General features: G+C 38.5%; 1 protein-coding gene across 8 annotated transcripts in view; it reads left to right on the forward strand.

Moving 5' to 3' along the window:
• The window catches only part of Zmynd8 (Zinc finger MYND-type containing 8), a 215154-nt gene that overhangs the window by 146890 nt on the left and 46182 nt on the right, over nucleotides 1–22082 (forward strand). For 5 of the 8 annotated variants that reach the window (XM_083129884.1, XM_083129879.1, XM_083129885.1 and 2 more), the window contains 5 exons: nucleotides 1166–3747; nucleotides 6608–6761; nucleotides 9796–9992; nucleotides 13976–14152; nucleotides 15249–15296. In XM_083129884.1, coding sequence (XP_082986010.1) covers nucleotides 1166–3747; nucleotides 6608–6761; nucleotides 9796–9992; nucleotides 13976–14152; nucleotides 15249–15296 — 3158 coding nt within the window. The remainder of the gene's footprint in view (nucleotides 1–1165; nucleotides 3748–6607; nucleotides 6762–9795; nucleotides 9993–13975; nucleotides 14153–15248; nucleotides 15297–22082) is intronic. The other 3 variants (XM_083129887.1, XM_083129883.1, XM_083129886.1) reach the window with 1 other exon arrangement.

Genomic DNA, 22082 nt, shown 5'->3' on the forward strand with positions numbered 1-22082 from the left:
AATTTTATGACCGCTCCTGATTATATGCTCCGATAGCCCTGTTTTGGGGACCCCTTCTCTAATGTCATCATCATGTTCATCCCATCTTACAGGCATGCTTCTACCAGTCTGTCCTATATACTCTTTTCCACATTCGCATATGATTCTGTATACACCTTTAAATCCCTCGGGGTTTCCTTCCCTTTATTCCCCTTTTTATACTCTGTAAAATGCTTTTCCAAATTCCGGGGGCCTTCATCCCACATTTAATCCCATATTTCCTTAGTTTTTTTTTTCAGTTTTCTCCGATACCCCTTTGAAGTATGGGATCCCAACAAAACTAACTATCCCTTCCTTTTTCTTCCTCTTTCCCGTTTTTCTCATTCGTGTCTGTTTGTCTCTCTTTTGATGATTTTCTGTGTAACTTTCCCTTTTTCTTCTAACTGTTTACGGGTAAAAAAAAAACCATCAGGAGTATAGCCCAAAGTATACTGAACAAAACGGTATCATTTGTACCTCTACGTTCTTAGTCCTGGAAATATAAAATTTAATTTAGATGCATGCAGAATTTCAAATTTCCCGCTGAAAACACGCTCGGCGTTATTGCAAATACCTGGAAAATTAGCCTCGGCATCTAAGGGTAAAAGAGCACTTAATTGTACTCTTCCTCCATCTTACCTTCAATAGTTTAATTTACCAAAATCTGGTTGTTTCTCAAAACTTTTGCTGTTCAATATAGATTTTAATATCTAAGCAATGTTCTAGGGTAATTTTTTGTACTTTTATACACGAATAATTTTTTAACTCTTAGAAATAGTTATGTTTTACTTAATACTATAAAAATACATTTCAAACTAGTTAAATTCCTGAAATTATTGTTGTTTAACATGCAATATAATATAATACTGTTACTTTAAGTGGTTTTTATTTTTCCTGCGACGTTTCATCCTGGTGTCCCAGAATTTTGTCTGTACGATTTTGGGCTGTGTTTTTATCTTGATGTACGCTTAACCAAGTTCTGGGGAACCAGAATGAAACGCAGGAAAAATAAAAACCACTTAAGGTAACAGTATTACATTGTATGTACAAAGTGATTATGTGAACCTTCAAGAAGGTAATTTTCTAACATGTTTAACAATAGAAAGTTTGTACACGAGCTTTTATATTGAAACTTTTATTTTTCCAGATCAAGGCCAGAGTAGATCAGCAAGCCGATCAGCTAGTAGGTCTTCATCACGGTTCGATGTGGACCCATTGTCTCAGGGCGATGAAGAAGATGACGACGAGAAAATGGACGTTGACATTTTAAACTCTCCCTCAACTCCTAGTGTCAGTATTGATGAAAATGTAGATCAGGCCAAGATCTCAAGTAACCCAGCAACACCAAGCCCAAGTATTAAGTCTGACTCGCCTCTCTGCAAAGATAGTGGTATTTCTAGTAAAGCTAGTGACTGTGATGTAGAATTGAGGGACAGCAATCTAGCAGAGTGTGGTGGTGTAAATAAAGTAGATGTGAAAGGAAATGACACTGTTGTAGATGATAAAGAAACTCAGTGTGTTGACACAACGTTTTCTGTTTTATGTGATAAAGTAAAAAATAGTGATTCTTTACCTTCTTCCGAAACTAATTTGGGTGAAGAAATGCCTGGTGAAGTACCAAGCCCCAACGAATGCCCTGCTGTTAGTGAAACGTCGGGACAGTTGAATTCAAAGTGTGAAAGTGCAATGGATAAGACTGATGTGGAAAATGACGATGGTGCTAGTAACAGTGCAGTCAACAGTAGGAGTAGGCAGGTTAGTGAATCATCCAAAGATAGTGACTGTTCTAAAACTTCAATGGGTGTCAAAGAGACTCCTGAAGATGTGGTGACCGATCCTAATGAAATTTGTGAAACCACAGTAGACAGTGTTCATCAGTCATCTTCAGAACTTGAAAATGGTGGTCAGCAGTCTGATATTCAAGACAGCAGTGTTGATGATAAATCTTCTAAGACTGTACCAACTGATGCTAACAAAACCATTAAAGAGGCAGAACAGCCAGTCGAGGAAACTGACATTCGTGAAAGCCATTCGACAGAAGTGGTTGATAATAGAGAAAACAACGACAATTTAGTTTCAAATAAAAATGTAGAATCTCAAATTGCAGATGACTCTAGCTCAGCTCTGAAGGATTCTAGATCAGATGTGACATCTGAGGGAACAACTGAAAGAGCTAAAGAAACTGTGAAGCAAGATTCCCAGACAAGAAACAAGGGTGCAAGAGAACAAGATAGTGTGCTCAAAAAAGCACTTGAGAGTACCACTAGTCTCTCAGAGATGAAGTTGAGGGAAAATGTTACATGTACAAAAACAAGCATGGGAAACGAAGATAAAAATGCCGAGGTTAATGCCAGTAATTCAGGCCAGGAAACTACAAGCAAATGTGCAAATGAAGAAAGTGCCGCAGATCAAACTAAAGAATCATTTTTCAGTGAGAGTGAAGGGGGCCCTAGTTTCACTATTACTGATGTTAGAAGTATTAGTGAAGACTTTGACATGGCTGATAAGGAAAATGAAGCTGATGGCAATTTGGAAAAAGATAGTGAAGATCCTGTAAACAGTGACGAGCATCATGACAGTGCAAATGTTAAAGAGGTACATGCTAGCAGCAGTTCTGGAACTGCTTCCAGTTCCAAAGCACGTTTGCCAGTATCTAAGATCAAAAAGGAACCTGTGGATGCTGGTGATAGTAGAAGTGTAGCTAAATCAGATTCTTTAAACTCTGAAAAAGGTGCACAGAAAAGTCAAAATAGTGTCAAGGAAACTGTTTCTGCCATACAAAAGAAAATTGGAACAAATGAGGTCGTCGTTAGTGAAAATGGTAGGTCGTCTGAGAGTCCTGCGGACAGGGATGCCATATTTCCTGCCCTTTTTCTTGACCCTAGTGTTACAATTACAGTTGTAAATGAGTCTACCAAGAATGCTCCACCCAAACCAAAATCTCTTCAAAGTAATCTTAGCATAAAGGAGTTAGCTCGTACCGTTAGTCTGTCAAGTGATATTAGTTTAACTGTTGTGGACCCTATACGACCAGAAGGTAGTAATAAGGACCCTGTTACATCACTGGATATGGAGTGCGAGAGTGATAACGAAGGAGGGCCCGATACCGATTCAGTTCCTGCAAAGAAAGCAGCAGGGACCACACCTAAGACTGAGCCCAGAATGCAAGCAAAGGCCAGGAAGTCATTTCCTCGTCCGATGGTAAAAGTGAAGACCCCGCAGTCCCTTATGGGCGAAACCAAGTCTCCACCCCAACTGCCAACTCAGGGTGTTACCAGCGAGAACAAGTCTCCACTTCAACAAATCGCATTGCAGGGTAGCATTACCATGACTCCGGTAACGACAGCAACCACCACCGCTACCGCTTCCAAACCTATGGTCCATATACCAGCCTCAGGTTCGCAAGCATCATCGTCGTCGGGTGCTTCCAGCACTGCGAGCGGACCGGTCATGTCATCCCCTTCGCTACCCATGGGATTCAATCTTGGCCCGGGAATGACTGTAACGAACGGACCTCGTTTCGGATCTCCGATCCGCATGGGTCATCCTGGAGTACCACCTCAAAATGTTCTGCCTCAGCCAGGTTCCATGATGAGTAGCCAAGGGAATGGATCTCGAATGCCGCAGTTGCAGCCACGTCCATTGGCCCCTCTTACAGGAAACCATCCTCCAGCGACGCCTGCAGAAGCTGGTCCAGTAACGGCAGAGCTGAGCAAACAGAAACAAAAAGTAAGTTTATATTTGAAACAAGAATATATTCGAAACAAGAAACAGTCTTATGCCTTGTGCTGGAAAATACATTATTATTCACTATATATTATAAACAGCACATTGATTTGTGTATTTGCTGATTGTGTATAGTGCAACCCCGATTTGACATTTTTCCCCACTTGACTACATTAAATTTTTATAGTCCCACCATAGCAAAATAATATTATATTTTCTCCATTTTTGCAATTTCCTGCTTTTTCATTTTTTTTTCAACTTGTCCATCTGAGAAGAAGTGGCAGAAAAATGGAGTAAAATAAACCAAATCAATCTTTCTTTGTAATCAGACACTTTCCTTGTTCCATTTAACATAATAAAAGCAAATGTTTTCCCCAAAGAAATATTTACTTTTTCCATGAAGCTGGTTTCTATTTTTCAATTAGTCCTGGTCTCCACTGACACCGTTCACTTGAAACTCGTAGTTCTACTGCTTATCAGGCTATAAATTCCTAGGTAGGGTTCATCACTTTTTCCATTCAAACATATGCTAAGGAAAGAAACGAAAACTCACCTAGTCAACACACTTGTAATGCCAACAATTGATTATGCTTCTCCCGTATTTATGAATATCAACAGTGCCCTAAATCACAAGCTACAAAAACTTCAAAACAGTTGCATAAGATTTATACTGAATGTCAAAAGAAGAGAACATATTTCCCCGTACTTACAGGAACTTAATTGGTTAAACGTGAAGAATAGGAGAACATTTTTGGCATTGTCGTTATTGTACAGGATCCTGTACAATAAGGAACCAAGATATTTATATGATAAAATTGCTCCGTACAGGAAGAGAGGAAAACAAATTAATCTTCGTCAAAAAACCCAATTCACGATTCCTGTACACAGAACAACATTCTATGGAAACTCTTTCATAGTCACCGCAATAAAAGAATGGAATGGCCTCCCCCCACCACTGACCTCAGGGGAGCTCCACCCTGAAACTCACAAATTAAATCTAAAGAAGCATCTACTGTCCAAACAATAGTGTCTGGATTTGTCTTTTCTGTAATGAATAGGAATGAGGTATTGGTTTTTTGTAGTATTAGCTGTAATAATTCTATTCTAATTGTGGTTTTAGATTTAAGTCTGTACCTTCGGTACATTAATTGTTTTACATTATAGGTATGAATGTTTCATTTTTATTTTTTATTTTTACTCTTTCTACTGCAACAATGATTTTCAAGACGTGTTAAAGTGTCAATTGTAATATGTTTTTTTTAATGGTTTGTTGTAAGAACGGCCCGCGAGGCCGAAACACGCCCTCTCAATAAAGACGATATTATCGTCCATTGTGAATGATAGCAATGGCCACCAAAAATGAATTGAAGAATAGAAATAGTTTTATGGACAAAGTATGTTTAATCGTTTAAACGTTTTTAATCCTTAAAACATGAATAATGAAAGCAGTTACAGTGGGATCCTGATTTTATATTCCCTAATTTTTCATTTTGTTTTTCGACTTGGTCACCTGAAAGATGTATAATCTAGGTTCCACAGTGTATTGCAAGGGCAAAATCAACTAAAAACCTTAATTTATTTTTACCCCTTTTCCTGCAAATTTTTGCATGAGAGATTGCACCTTGTTACCATTTTCCAACATAGGCTGTTCATTGATCTACTCATATTTTCAAATTCTGTTCAAGTGCCTGTTTACCTCAGGAATAATAATCACAAATGCAGTCATTTATATGCCACCATGGAAAATTTTCCATCCATCTGCCCAAAAATTGAAGCCGTTATTAAACTTTCTTCTTCTCCATTCATAAACTTTCTCATGTAATAGGCTGCATAAAGATATTCAATTTTCATTTGCTAATGGTTTTTTGAAGGTTTTTATTCTTGCAGAGGGCAAGAAACTGCGGCCCTTAGCTGGTGCAAGTCTGTAGTGGACCCTGCCCCCATCTCTCTTTCCTTTACAGACATAACCCATCATACAACTACTGTCATATAAGACTGGTGTCAGGCATAGCCCATCGTTTTCGATACATTTGCATTGTGAATGAGCAATAAGCTCATGTCTCTTGTACACGTGTATTCTAATCACTTCTTTCAAATTTCAACTGCAAGATGTCTTGTTTTCTTTGCTGCTGAATTTTTCCTGTAACCATGTCGAATTACGTTGCACTTTTTCTTGTACTCTTTGAAAAGAGCATTGAAGAACTTTATGCACATTGTGGAAATTTTTTAATGGGATTCCACTTCGGATTTCAAAGTTACTGACAATTTCGATCTGAAGGGAAAGCTTTTTGGTTATATTCATTAATTATTTATATGTTACCTATTCAAAATATGTTTTCAGTAACTTTTATTACAATGTTATATTTTTTTTCTTGCAAAATATATGTTACGGATAAGCATTCATAAATGTGAGCAAATGTAAATATAAAATAAATTATAACATAGTATATATCTGTGGAAAGAGGACATCTTGTAAATTTCAGAAAAAAATATTAAATAACATTAAACTTGCCAACATTTTTTCTATTCTTTTTCTGAAAAACAGGAAAAAGAAAACTTCAGTCTGTGGGGAAAAATGCGATATTTTCAGGCTGACCTGCAAGGGGTTAAAAACAACAATATGACATTTTGAAGCTCACTTAATGACTGTTGTTGCCTTGAGTATGTTCGGCAAATAACCGTTGATACATTGAGCTGTATAGTCGATTCTATAATGTTTGTTAGACTTGGTAAGTTTTTCATTTGACACTCCCTCATATTTTATTTTAAACACAATTTATATGTTTTTATAACTTTGAGGCAATACATCCGAGACCATATACAATTTTATGCACTAAATACAATTGCTTTTGTTCTTCCCCAGCTTTGTGACTTCATGCACAGTGCCTTGGAGGAGATCTTGCACGAGCTCTCAAGTGCGGGTAGTCCAGAAGCAACAATTAAAACCTTACAGTTGGAGCTCGAAAAGTCCCAGTGGCGACACCAGCAAGAACTTGCTGAACTCAAACATAATACAGGTATGTAAATTGTAAATTGTAAAATTTCTCACATACTCAGTGTGTTGAATTTGGTTTAACTTTCAGTGCATGAGAGCCTCTCCAGAGGAGCACTGTCTAGATGGTGCTTTTCAAACTTGGTGCAAAGTGCATACCTGTTCACACAAAGTGGTACACTTTATAAGATTGAACAGTTGAAGTGTGCGCCACTTTATCTGAACATGAGTGTACAAAAAATTCATAGCTCAAGAGCTAGTCTTGTACTCGTTCGTTTCTCCCACCTTCGAGCATGCTATGCTTGAGCATATACAATCAAATATCATTTTAATGTGACAATAATCGTTGACACAAATATGCAAATTATAATTTGCCTTTGTAGTTCCAGCCCACATCGCTCTGCATTGGTAAGATAGACTAAACTACATTGTAACATGGAGATGATGACTATGTTCATTTAAGGTGAAGAGGGTCAATTACGCACCAGTTGTGCATTTATTTCAATATTGTTGGATTGGGCACTGCTATTAAAAAAAGGGATTAGTATGCAAGAGAGTATGTATTTCTCTCCATCTTGCAAGTGGAAACTGTTTTTCAAGTTGATTAGCAAGCTAGACACAATGTTTGAAAAATATGATTAATAAGTATTTACAGAATCCCACGTATTCTTTATGGGAAATCAACTTCAAGTTACGGCTAATCAAATGGGAGTTTCAACTTTTCCTACTACTACGACATAGTTTAATGTGTCCTTTTTCCGTCAATGTACTTTTCTACGTCATTGGATGTTTGATATTTCGAGAGAACGAATAAAATAATGGTCCCATAAGCCTAATGCATTTCTCCTTGCCTCCTACAGCCATGCTGGCAGTGTTGCCAAACTTGATGTACATAAAAGAGCTAAATTTCTCCTTAAATATAGCTAAAGATGACTTTCAAGGAGCTAGATTAACGAAGGCTGCACAAAGTGCCTCCTAGGGTAATTTTAGGTGTCAAGAGGGGTGGGGTGCTGCTATTATTGTTAGCTTTAAAGTGATGGCAATTTATTCTTAATTTTCACCGCCTAGATTTGGGGGCATCATCCATCTCAATAATCCACTGATGCTCATATGAAATCGAAAATAAAGGATTCCAGGATAACAATATTGTCATATTCACCTTAGCCACGGCACATTATAAAAGTAGCTGGGGAGGTTAAGAGGGGCTGGGTGACGCAGCCAGTATAACAATATCACGTCACATGGAAAATATACACACATTGCAAAAGTTGGTCTTTGTGGGCGGATCCACTGGTGGCATCATAGTGGGGCAGGTGGCGGGTACCACCAGCTATTTTTCTACATAAGCACCGTTTCTGTTGAGACACTTATCATATCTGCGAACACACATTTGGCTGCTTGTTGTTTGATTCTCACTACAAATTGAGTAACTGATTCACTTTGAGACTGAATACATTTTCGAAACTTGAATATTTCCGTAAACTTGTTGGTTTTGGGCCTGAAATGCTGAACCATTTTGTCGTAAATGACTGCATACGATAGATTATACGGCATTTCAGGAGCCGTAATATTGCGAAGTACTTGGAAAGCCTTAGGACCAATAACTGCTAATAGAACTGTTGTTTTTCTTTCATTTGCCACATTCTGGACTAATCAGAGTTGATCAAAACGCATTAAATACTCAATACGGTATCTTCATTTTCTTCTAAAAAATTCGCTGAATGTAATGTTGAGAGCCATGCTGTTGAAACTTCAAATTACATGAACATAGAAATCAATGAAATGTATGGAAGTTACGATGTGTAACTGAAATTTGCTTTTGTTTAAGAGTAGAAAATTAGCAAACTTAAATGTTACCTGTAAGACACAGTCTTGTTGATTTGCTACATGAAATCTTACTTGTCACTATCCCGTGCCGATGAAGTCATAAAGTCATCCTGACATTATGATTAGAATCCTTCAAATTTTCTGTCCTTCAAATCCTCTGTCCACAGTGCCAAATTGATAGGTTCGAGTGAGAAATATGGTAATGCAGATTTATATAAGTTGCACAAGATGAAAACCAGACGGTGAACAATCAACATATTTAATAGAAACTGGACGTTATGTCCAAAACTTTCAAGTACATTGAATCACGATACAGAAAGATTACACACAGAATACATCTGCTTACGGTTTATCTTCTTTTATCCATGAAGGCCAAACCTTGTAGCCATACGCTTAATACCTGGACCGTATCAGTCAAAGAAATCTGCCTCCTGTGCATTCAGCCATGCAGTAACACTGTCCTTGAGCTCCTGGTCATTGTTGAAGCTCTGTGCTCCTAGCCACTTCTTCTTTGTGGAATGGGGTGATAATTGCTAGGGGCGGTCAAAAAATTCCCACTGAAAATGTTGGAGAAGATCCTCTGTTTGAGCAGCAGTATGTGGGCGAGTGTTATCATGCACGAGAACAATGCCAGAACTCAACATGCCACGTCACCGGTTTTGAATTGCTCATCACAATTTCTTCAATCTTTCACAATTCACTTGGGCATTGATTGTTGTGCTCGTTCCAGGAACTCCACCAACAGTATCCGTTTTCTGCCCCAAAACGCAGTTGCCATGAGTTGCTGCATGGCTGAATGCACAGGCGGCATATTTCTTTGACATGGGTATTGTAAACCTGTTTGCCGCTATGATAAGTGTGTCAACGGATACAGTGCTTATGCAGAAAAATAGCGTAGAGTTGTCTCTTTTAGTTGTGCAGAATATATAATAAAATCTCTCACAATGTCCTGGTGTTTCTTTTATACCCAAACTGAAGTTAATTTCCGAATGACCCTCGTAATAATAACAATGTAATAGTAGTGTTGTGATTCGAGTATACCATACTTTCATATGTATACAAATGAACAAAAAAGACAACTGAAATATCATGTGTAGTTGTGAACAAATTGTGTGGAGGTGGTCAACATAGCTACTGCTGTCCACTAAAGTTTAATAATAATATTATATATATACTTTTGAATTATAGTACCGAAAACAATGTGTAATATTTATATATATTTGTCCTTGTAGATTTGATCTTAATGGAGATGAGGGCAAGCATGGAAAATGAAAAGCAAAGATCATTAGCTGAGGTTCGTAGGCAATGCGAAATGGACAAGCAGCGAGCCGTGGAAGAAACCAAAAAGAAGCAGTGGTGTGCATACTGCGGGAAGGAAGCTTTATTTTATTGTTGTTGGAATACGTCTTATTGTGATTATCCTTGTCAGGTATAGTTAAATATTATTCTTATCCTATATACACGGGTGTTCAAAGAAAAAGCATCACCTAGAAATTCCCAACTCCTTTCAAGGGTGTGTTACAATAATGTCTTGCATCAAAATTACAGGGTGTCCCCTAACTGGGAATTATATATATTATAAATTGCAGCACCTATTAACTTAAGTCCTAGGAAAAGAACTCTGCCAGGCTCGACCAGGACTCGAATCTGGGTCTCTGGCATACCATGCCATTGTTATACCAACAGCTTCCAAGCCGATCTCGCTTCGCCTGATTTTTCGCTGTCACTGTTTTACCTATGTGGAATTTCTCTGTCAGTGCTGCTGCGACAGAATCTGTTGCTTTTATGGTGGGAGGAACCAGATAACATCGATGTCTACAGTGTTTCAAAGGCAATGGATAGGTTGAGGGGCAGCACTGACAGAGACAATTTCACACAGGTAAAACAGAAAGAGCAAAAAATCAGACCATGCCAGGGCTAGCTCGGTTAGAGCTCTGGTCGAGCCTGTATTTTTCGCTGAAATTTCTACATAGTACAACTCCTGTGTGTGCCAAATGTTAATTTAAGCGCATTTCTGTGAAAATTGATTTAAAAAAAAATCAAGATAAACTTGGATTATGAACAATAGGCATTGAAAGTAATGCAAAAGTTATAACATTTTATTGAATTTTAATACTCTCTGTAGTAATGTTCCTTTAACATGATGTTCTAATCACAAACTTCAGTGAGAGAAACATACAAAAATACACATCATAAAATATGCCATTAATTCTCCCAGGGATGATGGGCTTCTGGAGCCTACAAGATAAGTTTGGTATTATTTAAGTGTAATGTTCATTATATTGTAAAGTGTATACCTGTGAAATTATTTTTTTTAAAATTTTGAAATGAACTTAGATTATATAAAACATTCACTGGTGTGCGAACAACAAACTGAGGCAATAAAATGCACTGTATTGAGAAAACGGGCCGGTCTAATGGACATGCAAGCATCAAGCTACAAGAGGAGCAGCTTGCCGTGTGTCTTTGGTTTTGAAAGGTTGCATTGATTACTAAGAGGTTACAGTTACAGTTTCTGCATGTCACTTGTCGCTTTGCGCTGACATATGTCTAAGGTTCCTTTGACAGGATCACTGAGTGGCACCACTCATTTTAGAATTTGTCAACTTTCTGTGGCTCATTTTATGGATGTATGCTAGGTTCTTTAGTAAGAGGTATGCAACTTCATACCAGGTAGTAGCTCAACCAAGTGGCATATTTGTGGTAGTATGAGGATCCACTTCGAACCATGTTTGTTTGTAGCACATCGTGCTGTGATGCCAAGGGTCCTGGGTTTCGAATCCTGCTCGGGCATGGTTGTTTGTGAATGTCCATTCATCAATTTCATCACTCATCCCCATCTTCTCAAATTAGCCAAGAGGTACAAAACGTGAAGTAAAATGAAATAAATCAAACCAAATCAAAATCGAACCATGTTTCAACAGACCCAGCAGTGTGGCTAGGAGCGTTGTAGTCTTGAAAAAGTGGCCGCTCCCCAGGAAATAAAGTCTGGGCAAAAGGATGGAGATGATCCCCCATAATGCTCCGATACTGATTGGCGTTGATCTTCTCATGCAGAGAAACAAGTGGTCCCACACCGTGCCAAGATATCGCACCCCATCCCATAATGGACCCACCTCCATGCTTCACAGTCAGCAAGATGCAGTCAGGATGTAACGCATCTCGGGGCATTCTCCACTCATAAACGTGCCTGGTGGTCTGAAATAACGTGAATGTTGATTCATCAGACCTGACTTGTTGCCATTGCTGTGGGGACCAACTTCTGTGAGCTCTGCACCATTGGTGTCGCTTGACAGCATTACGTGATGTCACCAACGGCTTACGAATTGCCACCCTGCCATGAATGTTTCCAGCATGGAGTTCCCTTTTGACAGTTTTGGTCGAAATGGGGTCCTAGAGATGCCTGTTCATTTAAGATGTTATCTCGGATAACGATTGCTTGTGCTTTCAGGCCGCTATGCGCTTCAACACCCTCCTATCCCGATCAGCAAACTTTGTCTTTCGTCCACTGTTGTGCTTTGAAGACACCATCTTCCATTGTGTTGTGTACGCTGTCATAATGGCTGATAGTGTGCTCCTTGCACACCCCACAAGGTTTGCTGTTTCCATCACCGTGGCTCCAGCTGAACGTGCTTCAACAATCATGCCTCTTTGGAACTCGGTCAGGTCTGACATTGCAGCGGCTCTTGAGAACGTACGATAGACAAGTGCACCACCAATGACTGCTGTTGACAGACTAATACCTTCCCCTTCACGATCACTAGGTGCCAGACTTCAGTGCCAGGTGGTGCTGCTGTACTGCCGGTGTGAAATGTGGCATACTTTTTCACAGGTGTTCGTATTATTTTGTCCTCCATCTGTACATACCTGATCCCTATGTAATTCCTATCTTCCTATCTGTAATTGAAGAGATCAGTGGCAGTCTAGGGCAATGTTCGGGGGAAGGGTCACAATTACTACTCCCTTAGGCCCAGCTAATGCAAATCAAATGCTGAAAAGATCTCTGATTGATTGATGATAACTCGTTTTAACTTGAATGCCTCCACAAACATGCCACAGTGGAGCCACTACCCAGATTGAAGCTGCGTAGCATATGCTCCCAAAATGCATCACAGTTACTACAGTTTTAAAATATATTCATTGCTAATGCACTGAGATTGTAACCAAGTCATAGTTTGTATGCTACAGTAAAAGGTTTTAATTTATAGTGCCTACCTTTAGATTCTTTTACTACTTTTTAAAATTTTGACAATAAGTTCTGTGTTCTAGTAATCAGTTTTCAAAGTTTAAGTTTACATTAGGCTGATGCACTTGAAGGGACCTTACAGTCTAAGGGACTAGACACAGCCTAAAATAGGGCAGCATGTCTGCACTGGGAATTGAACCCTACATCCTTTGATTACAAGACAACAGTGTTATCATTACACCATCAGGCAAGCCCTAAAACTCATGAGAAATAAAACATACATACATTTAAAGAAAACTGAGAGTGCTGAAAGCTTAGTGACTTTTGTATTTGCCCTATGTAGTTGTAATATTAAGGTTCAATGTTGAATTCATTCTATTCTATTGGTATCCCATAATTGCTTCTTAACAAAAGTAGCGACATGATAATGACCACATTTTAGATTTGTTTTTACAATCTGCCCAGTTACTCAAATAATTTTTCAACTTTATGGCATTGTGTATAAACAAAGCTGAGTTCAGCATGTAATTGTTAAGGCCACATATTTATGGTGAATAAAAGAGCAAGATTTCAGTACACAAACTGGGCACATTTAAGGATCAAAAGTGAAATATAAAATAGCGTTTCAGTGTTAAAATATGAATATAATCACAAATTTGATTTAGCAAATATACTTAGTACACAAAACAAACATTTCCTTTCTAATAGCACATGTATGTAGTTATCAGGGTAAGTTTATTCCTGTGTAAAGGAGTCCACTTTTGCTTCTCAAATTTTTACCTCAGAATTATCCTAATAAATTTTATGTGATTTTTGCATAACTTAGAATAATTCAGACTTCATAAAGTGTTGTTGGTAAATAAACTCTTTAACTTTCATGTTTAAGGGCTTGTTTTTGCATTTTGCAGTTAAATTTTCATTATTTAACAACAAAACTTGCTGGGAAAGTGTACTTTACACCTTTCATAAACATGAAAAACCAACGTTACAGAAGATTATTCCACATTTTGTGTTTGTCAACAAAATATGCATGTCTCTACTACTTGTGCACCTTGGAACTTGTAAAATTTCACTTTGTGACCCTGAAATTGTACTTGTATGTGCAAGTAGCCTTAGTTCTGTAATAATTTTTCATTATTTGTCCTGTAACGACTTATAAAAACCTGCTGTTTCATTTGATCCATTAAGTACTTAATTCATTCTAACTGTATGCATGTATATTTTAGCAAGCACATTGGCCTCGTCACATGTCATCTTGTGCACAAAACGTGACGTCGGAAAATTCGGAAGGCCCAAGTGATTCTCCACGTTCCTGTGGCCGGAAAGAAGGCTCAAGTCCAAGTAGCATATCACCTGCAGGATCAAAAGCCGGCATTTTACCACCACCCTACCACGCGACACAGGTAAGTTCCAGTAGGATAAACAGTAGCCAAAGATGTTGCATGTTCATTTTCAAAGTTGGTTGTATTCTATGGTCAAGAGGTGCAGGTTGAATTATAAATTAAAATGTCTTATTGTTGTATCACCTATTCTATTGCTTTCTGGTTCAGCTACTCTTTCTGGTCCATTAAATATATATTACTAACAGCTCATAGTTTTGAAGATGTGTATTGTACAGTAGGGATGAGTTACAGAAGCGGACATAGTTAAAGAAAGTTTTTTACTAGTACCTCCCTACTTGTCTTAACAAATGTACAGGGAAACATAGCTCTGGTCTAAGTTTACAACGTTTGCTACATTTTTGTGGTTTAGCCATACCATCCTTTCCCCGTCCCCCTTCCTAACTTTCTGTACAAAAATAAGTTCTCCACCAATCACCACTGCCCGTTCCACATGGTGTGCTTAATATGAGGTGGCAAGAGAGAGAGAGAGAGAAAAGCCTTTCTCTCTCTCTCTCTCTCTCTCTCTCTCTCTCTCTCTCTCTCTCTCTCTCTCTCTCTCTCTCTCTCTCTCTCTCCCTCCCTCTCCCTCTCTCTCTCTCCCTCCCCCTCCCTCCCTCCCCCCTCTTCTCTATCTCCCTCCTTTTTCTCTATCCTATCTCCCTCTTTTCTCTCTCCCTCCCTCCTTTCTCTATAAAGAAAAATATTTCCTTTTCCCTCTTCCTCCTAGATATAAAGAGAAACTAGAGAGAGAGAGAGAGAGAAGAAACCAGAGAACCCCCTTTCCCCCAGGGACATGTGGTGACCACATTCCTCATGAAGATTGTAAATTTGATAAGCTCTGACTTTCTTTAACTTTGTCCACTGGTTTACTCCCCCCTTTCCCCTTAAAGTTCCTACAGTTCACACATATTTTCCGTTCATAAGAAACTTCAAAAGTTTCAACGTTTGTGGAGGTGCATTGGTTTCCTGTTGCGAGTAGGCATTGTAGATGTGTTTCAGTATAGTGTGGAAGAGAGAAATCTAACAGATTCATCCCTTCTTCAAGTGGTACTGTGTAGTTGACAAGGAAGGAGAATGTACTAACATTTCAGAAAAAAATAACTTTGTGTGTTTTCAGGCTGCAACAAATGCATCTGACAGTGAACTGCACGGATTAGACTTCCATGTAAGTGCATTCTGAACTTATATAGAGAAGCATGTTGTTAGAGATATAACAGACTGCTGGATTTTTTTTACTAAGGCCTGTCCATGTCCATTGTTTTGTTTGCCTGTGTCATTTTGTGTACCAGTTCATGCAGAAATTAGTCATAATAACATGCCCAAATATACCCAAAACATCTGTTAATTTACCCATAGTTCAGCCACAACTTAATACATTTCCATCCATTTTCAAGGTTAAGTTGCGAGTGCTGAGACAACACAAGGTGATGGTAATTGCTCTTCTTTGTGTGTTGACCTTTTCGGTTTTCCTATATTGCTTGACACATTCTTTACTGTCTGCCTGCCTGTGAAAATATTACACTGCACTTTACCTGGTTGTACGAATATGTTTGTAATAAATATTAAATGGGTCTCTTCAAGATGCGTGATGCAGGCAAGTTGTGATGATGGACACAAGTGTTTTCACTGTAGAGGAGCATTTGGTGGCTTGTGTGTTGGTCTACGAACGTCGAATCACGGGAGAAACAACATAGTGCATCATGAACGATTTATCACTGCTCATGCAATCAGAATTTCTTTTTCTGAATAAAAGAAAACCCTTTATTTTTTGAGGAAATCAACACAATCTACCTCATGCTATGGTTTGGGCAGGGATGACAGTGGAACACCTGCTTCATCCTTATTTTTTCAATGCCTCTCTTAATCAGCACAGTCATCTGAGAATGATCAATGAATGTTGCTTCCACAATTGACAACAAATGGAATTGCCGACACTGTTTAGTTTCAGCACGATGGTGCACCAGTGCATTTCGCTTTGATTGTCCACAGATGCCTGGACAACATTTTTGGAAATCGCTGTATCAGACGAGGGCCAGCAGAATGTGTAGCGCCATCGCCTTGGCCTGCAAGAAGCCCTGATATCAACACACCCGACAATGCACTCTTGGGGTCATGTGAAAGAAGATGTATGGAAACTCTGATAATCCAACAAGCAGCTGAAAGATTCAGTTTCTGTAGCATTTCAAAATGTTACCCATGATATGCTATTGCAGATGAACAATCCAACATGGAGGAACATAAGGCTATGCTACGAACATGGAGGAACCCACACAGACGTTTTGGATCCATAGGAGGCAACCTGTGTACATGACCACATAATGTAAATTCAGTGTAAAGGGACTTTCTTGCCACGCTGTAGGTTAGTGCAATTTCCTACCAACTTCCCCTTTTCTTCTTTATAGAAATTCCAGCGAAAAATGCTCGACCAGGACACGGACCTGGGTCTCTGGCATTGTTCTATCACTAAGCTACCAAGCCAGCCTGGCTTCGCCTGATTTTTCGTTGCTGCTGTTTTTGTTTTACCTGTGTAGATTCGTCTCTGCTAGTGCTACTGCAATGGGATCTGTTGCCTTTGAAACACTGTAGATTTTGGCGTTGCCTCATTACTCCCAGTGTAGAGATGTTAATTCATTAAGATTAAGTACACACAGGAGATGTACTTCGTAGAAATTTCAGTGAAACTTCGAAGTCTTACAGTGTTTCAAAGGCAACAGATGAGACTTTGGTTTGATTCCTGGTCAAGCCTGCATTTTTCACTGAAATTTTTATGAAGTACATCTCCTGTGTATGCCTAATCTTCATGAATTCCCCTTGTGTGTTTGGATTTGTCCATTCAAGCTAGGTACCAGCTTCCATGGCAGAGAGTTACTGCAGCATACTACGATACCAAAAGGCCCAGATTTTAATTCCGGCCTGAGCATGGGTGTTCTTTGTGAGAGTCCCTAGTCAGTTTCATCATATATCCTCATTGTTGCAATTAGCCAAAAGGACAGAAAAGCAATGCTAAGTAACAAATCCAATCAAATCACTCAAGCTAAATGTGTCCATGGTCAGACTATATATTTTAGTTGGGATTGGATCTACGTGTATTATAGAGGGCTGAGCTGATACCACCTTGAAGCAATAACCATGCCGGTACTCATACTGTTTCCTACCGATAGTGGTGCATGAAAATTGTAACAATTAAAATTTGTTCAAAATATTTCTTAACATTTGTGACAGAGTTTCCACTCAAATTATAAGCATCAATTTATCAGTTTTTAATTTAAAATATTCAACAATTACATTTGAATTTTAAACTAACTGTTTATGTGATTCACAAGGAGTTTTTTTTTTCCACATAATATTGTTACAATATCAATGGAAACTTAAAACTTTGCCTATCTTGTACAATACTTAGGCTCCATAAAAATGTAGGGTGGCATTTTTGCAGGCTCCATGAAGAACCAAAATGCCGAAAAGTATCAACTGGTATCTGTAAATAAAATCAATCCGATACTTTCCAATGCCAGTACCAATACATTGGCATTGGTATCAGCTCATCCCTGGTATTATAGTAGGAGTGGAGCAGCGGAAAGGCTGAAATTGAGTGTCATTTGTTGAGGCAAATCGAACGTCAAGTTTTGCCATATTATTTCTGCTGGCAGCAAACAAGAGGCATCCTCTAGTTACTGCGTGGTTCCTTCATGGCAGATAGTGAGTCAATAACTCCCATTCAATTTGCTTAAGGCAGGAAACCACTTAAGCCACTATAGAATCAACCGTGGGATGGAACTGGTTAGGCATGTTCTATCAGAACTTTGGACGGGGCTTAAATGTTTGTCTGTCTTCCTTGTGAAAACTGCATTCTTGCAGCGTAACGTGGTTCTGGTACCGAGAATCGCAGCCAGTATAATCCTCTGTTGAGTTGTGTTTTGTCCTCTCTTGGCTCTGTCAGTATGTGTGTGTGTGTGTGTGTGTGGTGAATGCCCCTACACTTCTTGAGCTGTTATCACTGTCATTGTTATATTCGTTTCTAGATGTCTTGCTTTGTTTTGGATAAGAATTCATTTCCATATCATTCACTGGAGTTGAAACTTTTGTTTTATTTTGCTGACTCATTAACGTTTGTTGTTAAGGGCTTTTGTGCCCAATAGTAATGTGACTGGTGTAATTAGTGCTGATGTGCACATTTTAATTTTAAAGACCAGTCAGTGAGGTTCTGTCTGTAAAGTTGGTTATCTGCAGGTTGAAACAAAATGTTTGAAGCAAACATTTGATGTTGTTCATCAGAAAAACTTATGTTTCTTGAAACAAAATGGGAAATTAACTAGATAATTGATAATATTCTTGTTAAAAACCACATGAAACCCATAAAGAGTACAATACAAGACACTTTAAAAGATTGTCCAAGCTTCTGACTTCATCTCGGAGTTGTTATTAGGCCTGGTTGAGAGACTGTGAAGAAGATGCTGTCAAGGTTCAGATGACGCTACTTGCTGTCTCTGCCAACCACATCTTCGCAGTCTCTCGACCAGCCCTGATGATGACTCCGAGATGGAGTCAAAAGCTTGGACAATCTATTAAAATATCTTGTATTGTGCTCTTTATGTGTTTTTTTTACAAGAACGTTGCCAGCACGTGACGTAAGAATTTTTTAATAGCCAATATGTTGATATGAAATGTTACATTAATTTTGAAACTCTTGTCTCCTCTTTTTTTTTTTGAAGAAAGCTATGGAGCACAAAACTCAAGAGTTATCAAAAAATCTCTGAGGGTTTGGGGAGAGCGGAGGGGAGTGAATTTGGATTGACTTCAGGAGGTTATTGTACCCCCCTGCCAAAAAGGGTGCATACAGCTTGTCTATTTACAGCTTAAATACAAGTCCTGGAAAATCACAGTGTCATCGTTCAAACCGTCCAAGTTGTAACAGTACAACACGTTCCTCCTTGATACTTGCTGCATGAAAAATTAAAATTAAAAATTAGTGAAAATATTCACTAGCCACTAGCTTGCAAGGATAAAGTTCAATAATTGCTTCATCTTTTCGTCTAAGCTATTCTTTATTTCTTTCTATCACCAGAACTGAGACCAATGCGGACATATTCATTCGGTGACTAATTACCTTGTAACACTGCACAAGAGTGCCAGCAACCTTATGGCATGGTGACATCGGTGAAGGGGATGGAAAGGTAATGGCATGACATGTTTAACCAAACCCAGGGCCCACACTCAAAGACGGCTTAAGTGTTTTTGGAGAGACGATAAATGGCACTTCTCCATGTCTGGGGCAGGGTAAGGAGGGCAATAGTTGGATCCAGATAGGAGTTCAGTGTTGGTAGTGTGTACATTTTAGAGATGAATCAAGGGATGTAGATAAACATGGAGACAATTCTTGAGGAGACTTAACCACACCTTTTCTGTTAGAGGCTTTTTGGCTAGAATCTGACTGCTGCCTTCCAGAACTGTCACTATAAATTGCATTGTGCCCCCTGTTCATGTGCTACTGGAGTGGAACAGGTTTTCTCTTTGCTGTTTTTTTCTTCTCAGAAGCTGCGTTATGGATTAGAAAATGTGTGCATTTCTTTGCCTTATGCTACACTGATTATCAGTATTGTGATGAGCTCACATACCAGCTGGAAGAGGATGTGTTTCTTAACATCATCATTTCAGAGGACCATTGCCCCTCTTATCAATCAATATCATGTTGTCAGAGATGCTGCCAGTCTCCAGCAAGAAGGAAACTGCAAATATTTTATTTAAAATTACACTTAAATTGCAAATTATTGTAAAGTGTCCAAAAATTCATAATTTTATGTTTATAATGTATTGAATCATGCAAGTTTATTTATTTATCAGCTTTTGTATGTGGCAAAGTTAGTTAATGCCTTTTCTTACATTTTGCTCACATCTGTTAACAAATAAAATATAAAAGAACGAGAGAAAAATTAAGAGGAATACAACAAAGAATATTATTAGATTCCAGCTTCATCCCAATTCCTTATGAATGTTCGATTCCATCAAGCATATGTGGAATCATTGATACGCTTAGATTTTAAGTCCATGCCAGCGTACTATGTATCTTATTTGGAAGATTCTGCTTCTCCTGTTGTAGAATTATTTTTAATTATAAGGCTTCAATAATCCTACATAAGGCTGCAGAAACTACCCAAGCCAATGAATTTAAATAACTTTTCTGTGATCGTACTCAGTATACCCAAGTACACCTTTGAAGCAAATTTTGGCAGGATTTAAGTTACGTTACACACATTTATTCATGATTTATAAGTGATACAAATTCCATTTGAAATCAACAGCACCTCTTGAACTTAGAAATATTGTGTTGGAAAGCATGGAACTTTCTTTATTTAGAGATAACATAAAACTTGAAATATGGCACAGTGCATGTGTTATGAAGGTATTACGTGGATAAGGTTGTTACCGTGGTAGAATGACTGCATAAATATGCATTTGTCTGTGCGTGTGTGTGTTTATCTCTCTCTCTCTCTCTCTCTCTCTCTCTCTCCCTCTCCCTCTCCCTCTCCCTCTCCCTCCCTCCCTCCCTCTCTCTCTCTCTCTCTCTCTCTCTCTCTCTCTCTCTCTCTCTCTCTCTTTTTCTTTCTTTCTTTCTTTTCCCCCTCTTTGACCCATGTATAATTGTGAGAGCATGTGCATACCTGCTTGCTATCTGATATTCAATATGTGTTACGCATCTATCTTCTTGCTTCTTTGTGTTTCAAATTCTTTTCTTGACTAAATTCTTTGCACACTAATGTGTACATATACACACACATGGAACAAGAATGTTTTCTTAATATGCAGAACGGTAGTCCAATTTTGAAAAACATTTATAATGCCAACTGTATAGGATGTTGTTTGTTTGTACAGGTGATGTGATCAGCACCACACTCTGGCCACTTTTACTCTCCCAGCATTGCCCCTAGGGAATCATTTATTAAGAGACTGGGTTAATGCCAGAACTTCTTTGCACAGGATCAAAGTAGGATAAAGTCCCACCTTAGGTCACCCAATCCAGGAATCAAACCAGCCTCCCCGATGGCGCAGTGGTATCATCGTCGCCTTGTAATCAAGGGGTCCCGGGTTTGATACCCGGTTGAGGCACATAGTGTTTCAGATCCCACTTGAAACTGTAGGTCCAGTCCCGATTAGCCTTACTGTGCACAAAGTGAACTTAAATCACCAACTCAATCAATCAAACCCCAGCCTTCCACATAGCAGTCTTGACACCCTACCAACTAGACCACTGCGGTAGTGTCAATTTTCAATATTTTCCCAGCATTGAACATTAATACTGCAGAAAACAGCCTTGACATCTAAAGATTAATGTGAAGCCAAAGGTCCCAGGTTGAAATCCTGGTTAATTCATGGCTGTATCATTTTGTTCCATCATTCATTTCATCATTGTGATTAACCCAACATATAGAAAAGTAACTTCAAATTACCAATATAGAAGAAAGATAATCCTTGAACTATTGTGTAATAATCACAGGCTAATCAAAGAGTGAGACGTCAAGACCTAAAATTGTACTTGATTATAGGCATTATCATCATTATATAATTTCTCATGGCTTACTACTTTGCTTTAAAATATTATGTGTAACACACTGCAACCTAAATATCCCTAGTATATGTTTGTATAAGTTGTATATATATATATATATATATATATATATATATATCTTTATTATCTTGTATCATATCTGGTTAAATGTTTGTGCAACACTTTCTTTACCCTCTCTGGAACACAGTATTTACTTGTACTACTATATGTGCTGTTTTCTTATGCTTTGCCTTAGCATGCGTGTGTGTGTGGGTGTGAGAGAGGGAGAGAATATGATGTGCTTCAGTAATAAATGAAATAATAATGTGTCATATATTTTTTTAATGTAGCTGTATTTATTAATATTGCTATAGTTCTGTGATAAGACCTAATGTATTGCAGGAAAAGTTA

Source organism: Lepisma saccharinum, chromosome 10 (assembly GCF_977018435.1).
Source record: "Lepisma saccharinum chromosome 10, izLepSacc3.1, whole genome shotgun sequence".
NCBI lineage: Eukaryota > Metazoa > Arthropoda > Insecta > Zygentoma > Lepismatidae > Lepisma > Lepisma saccharinum.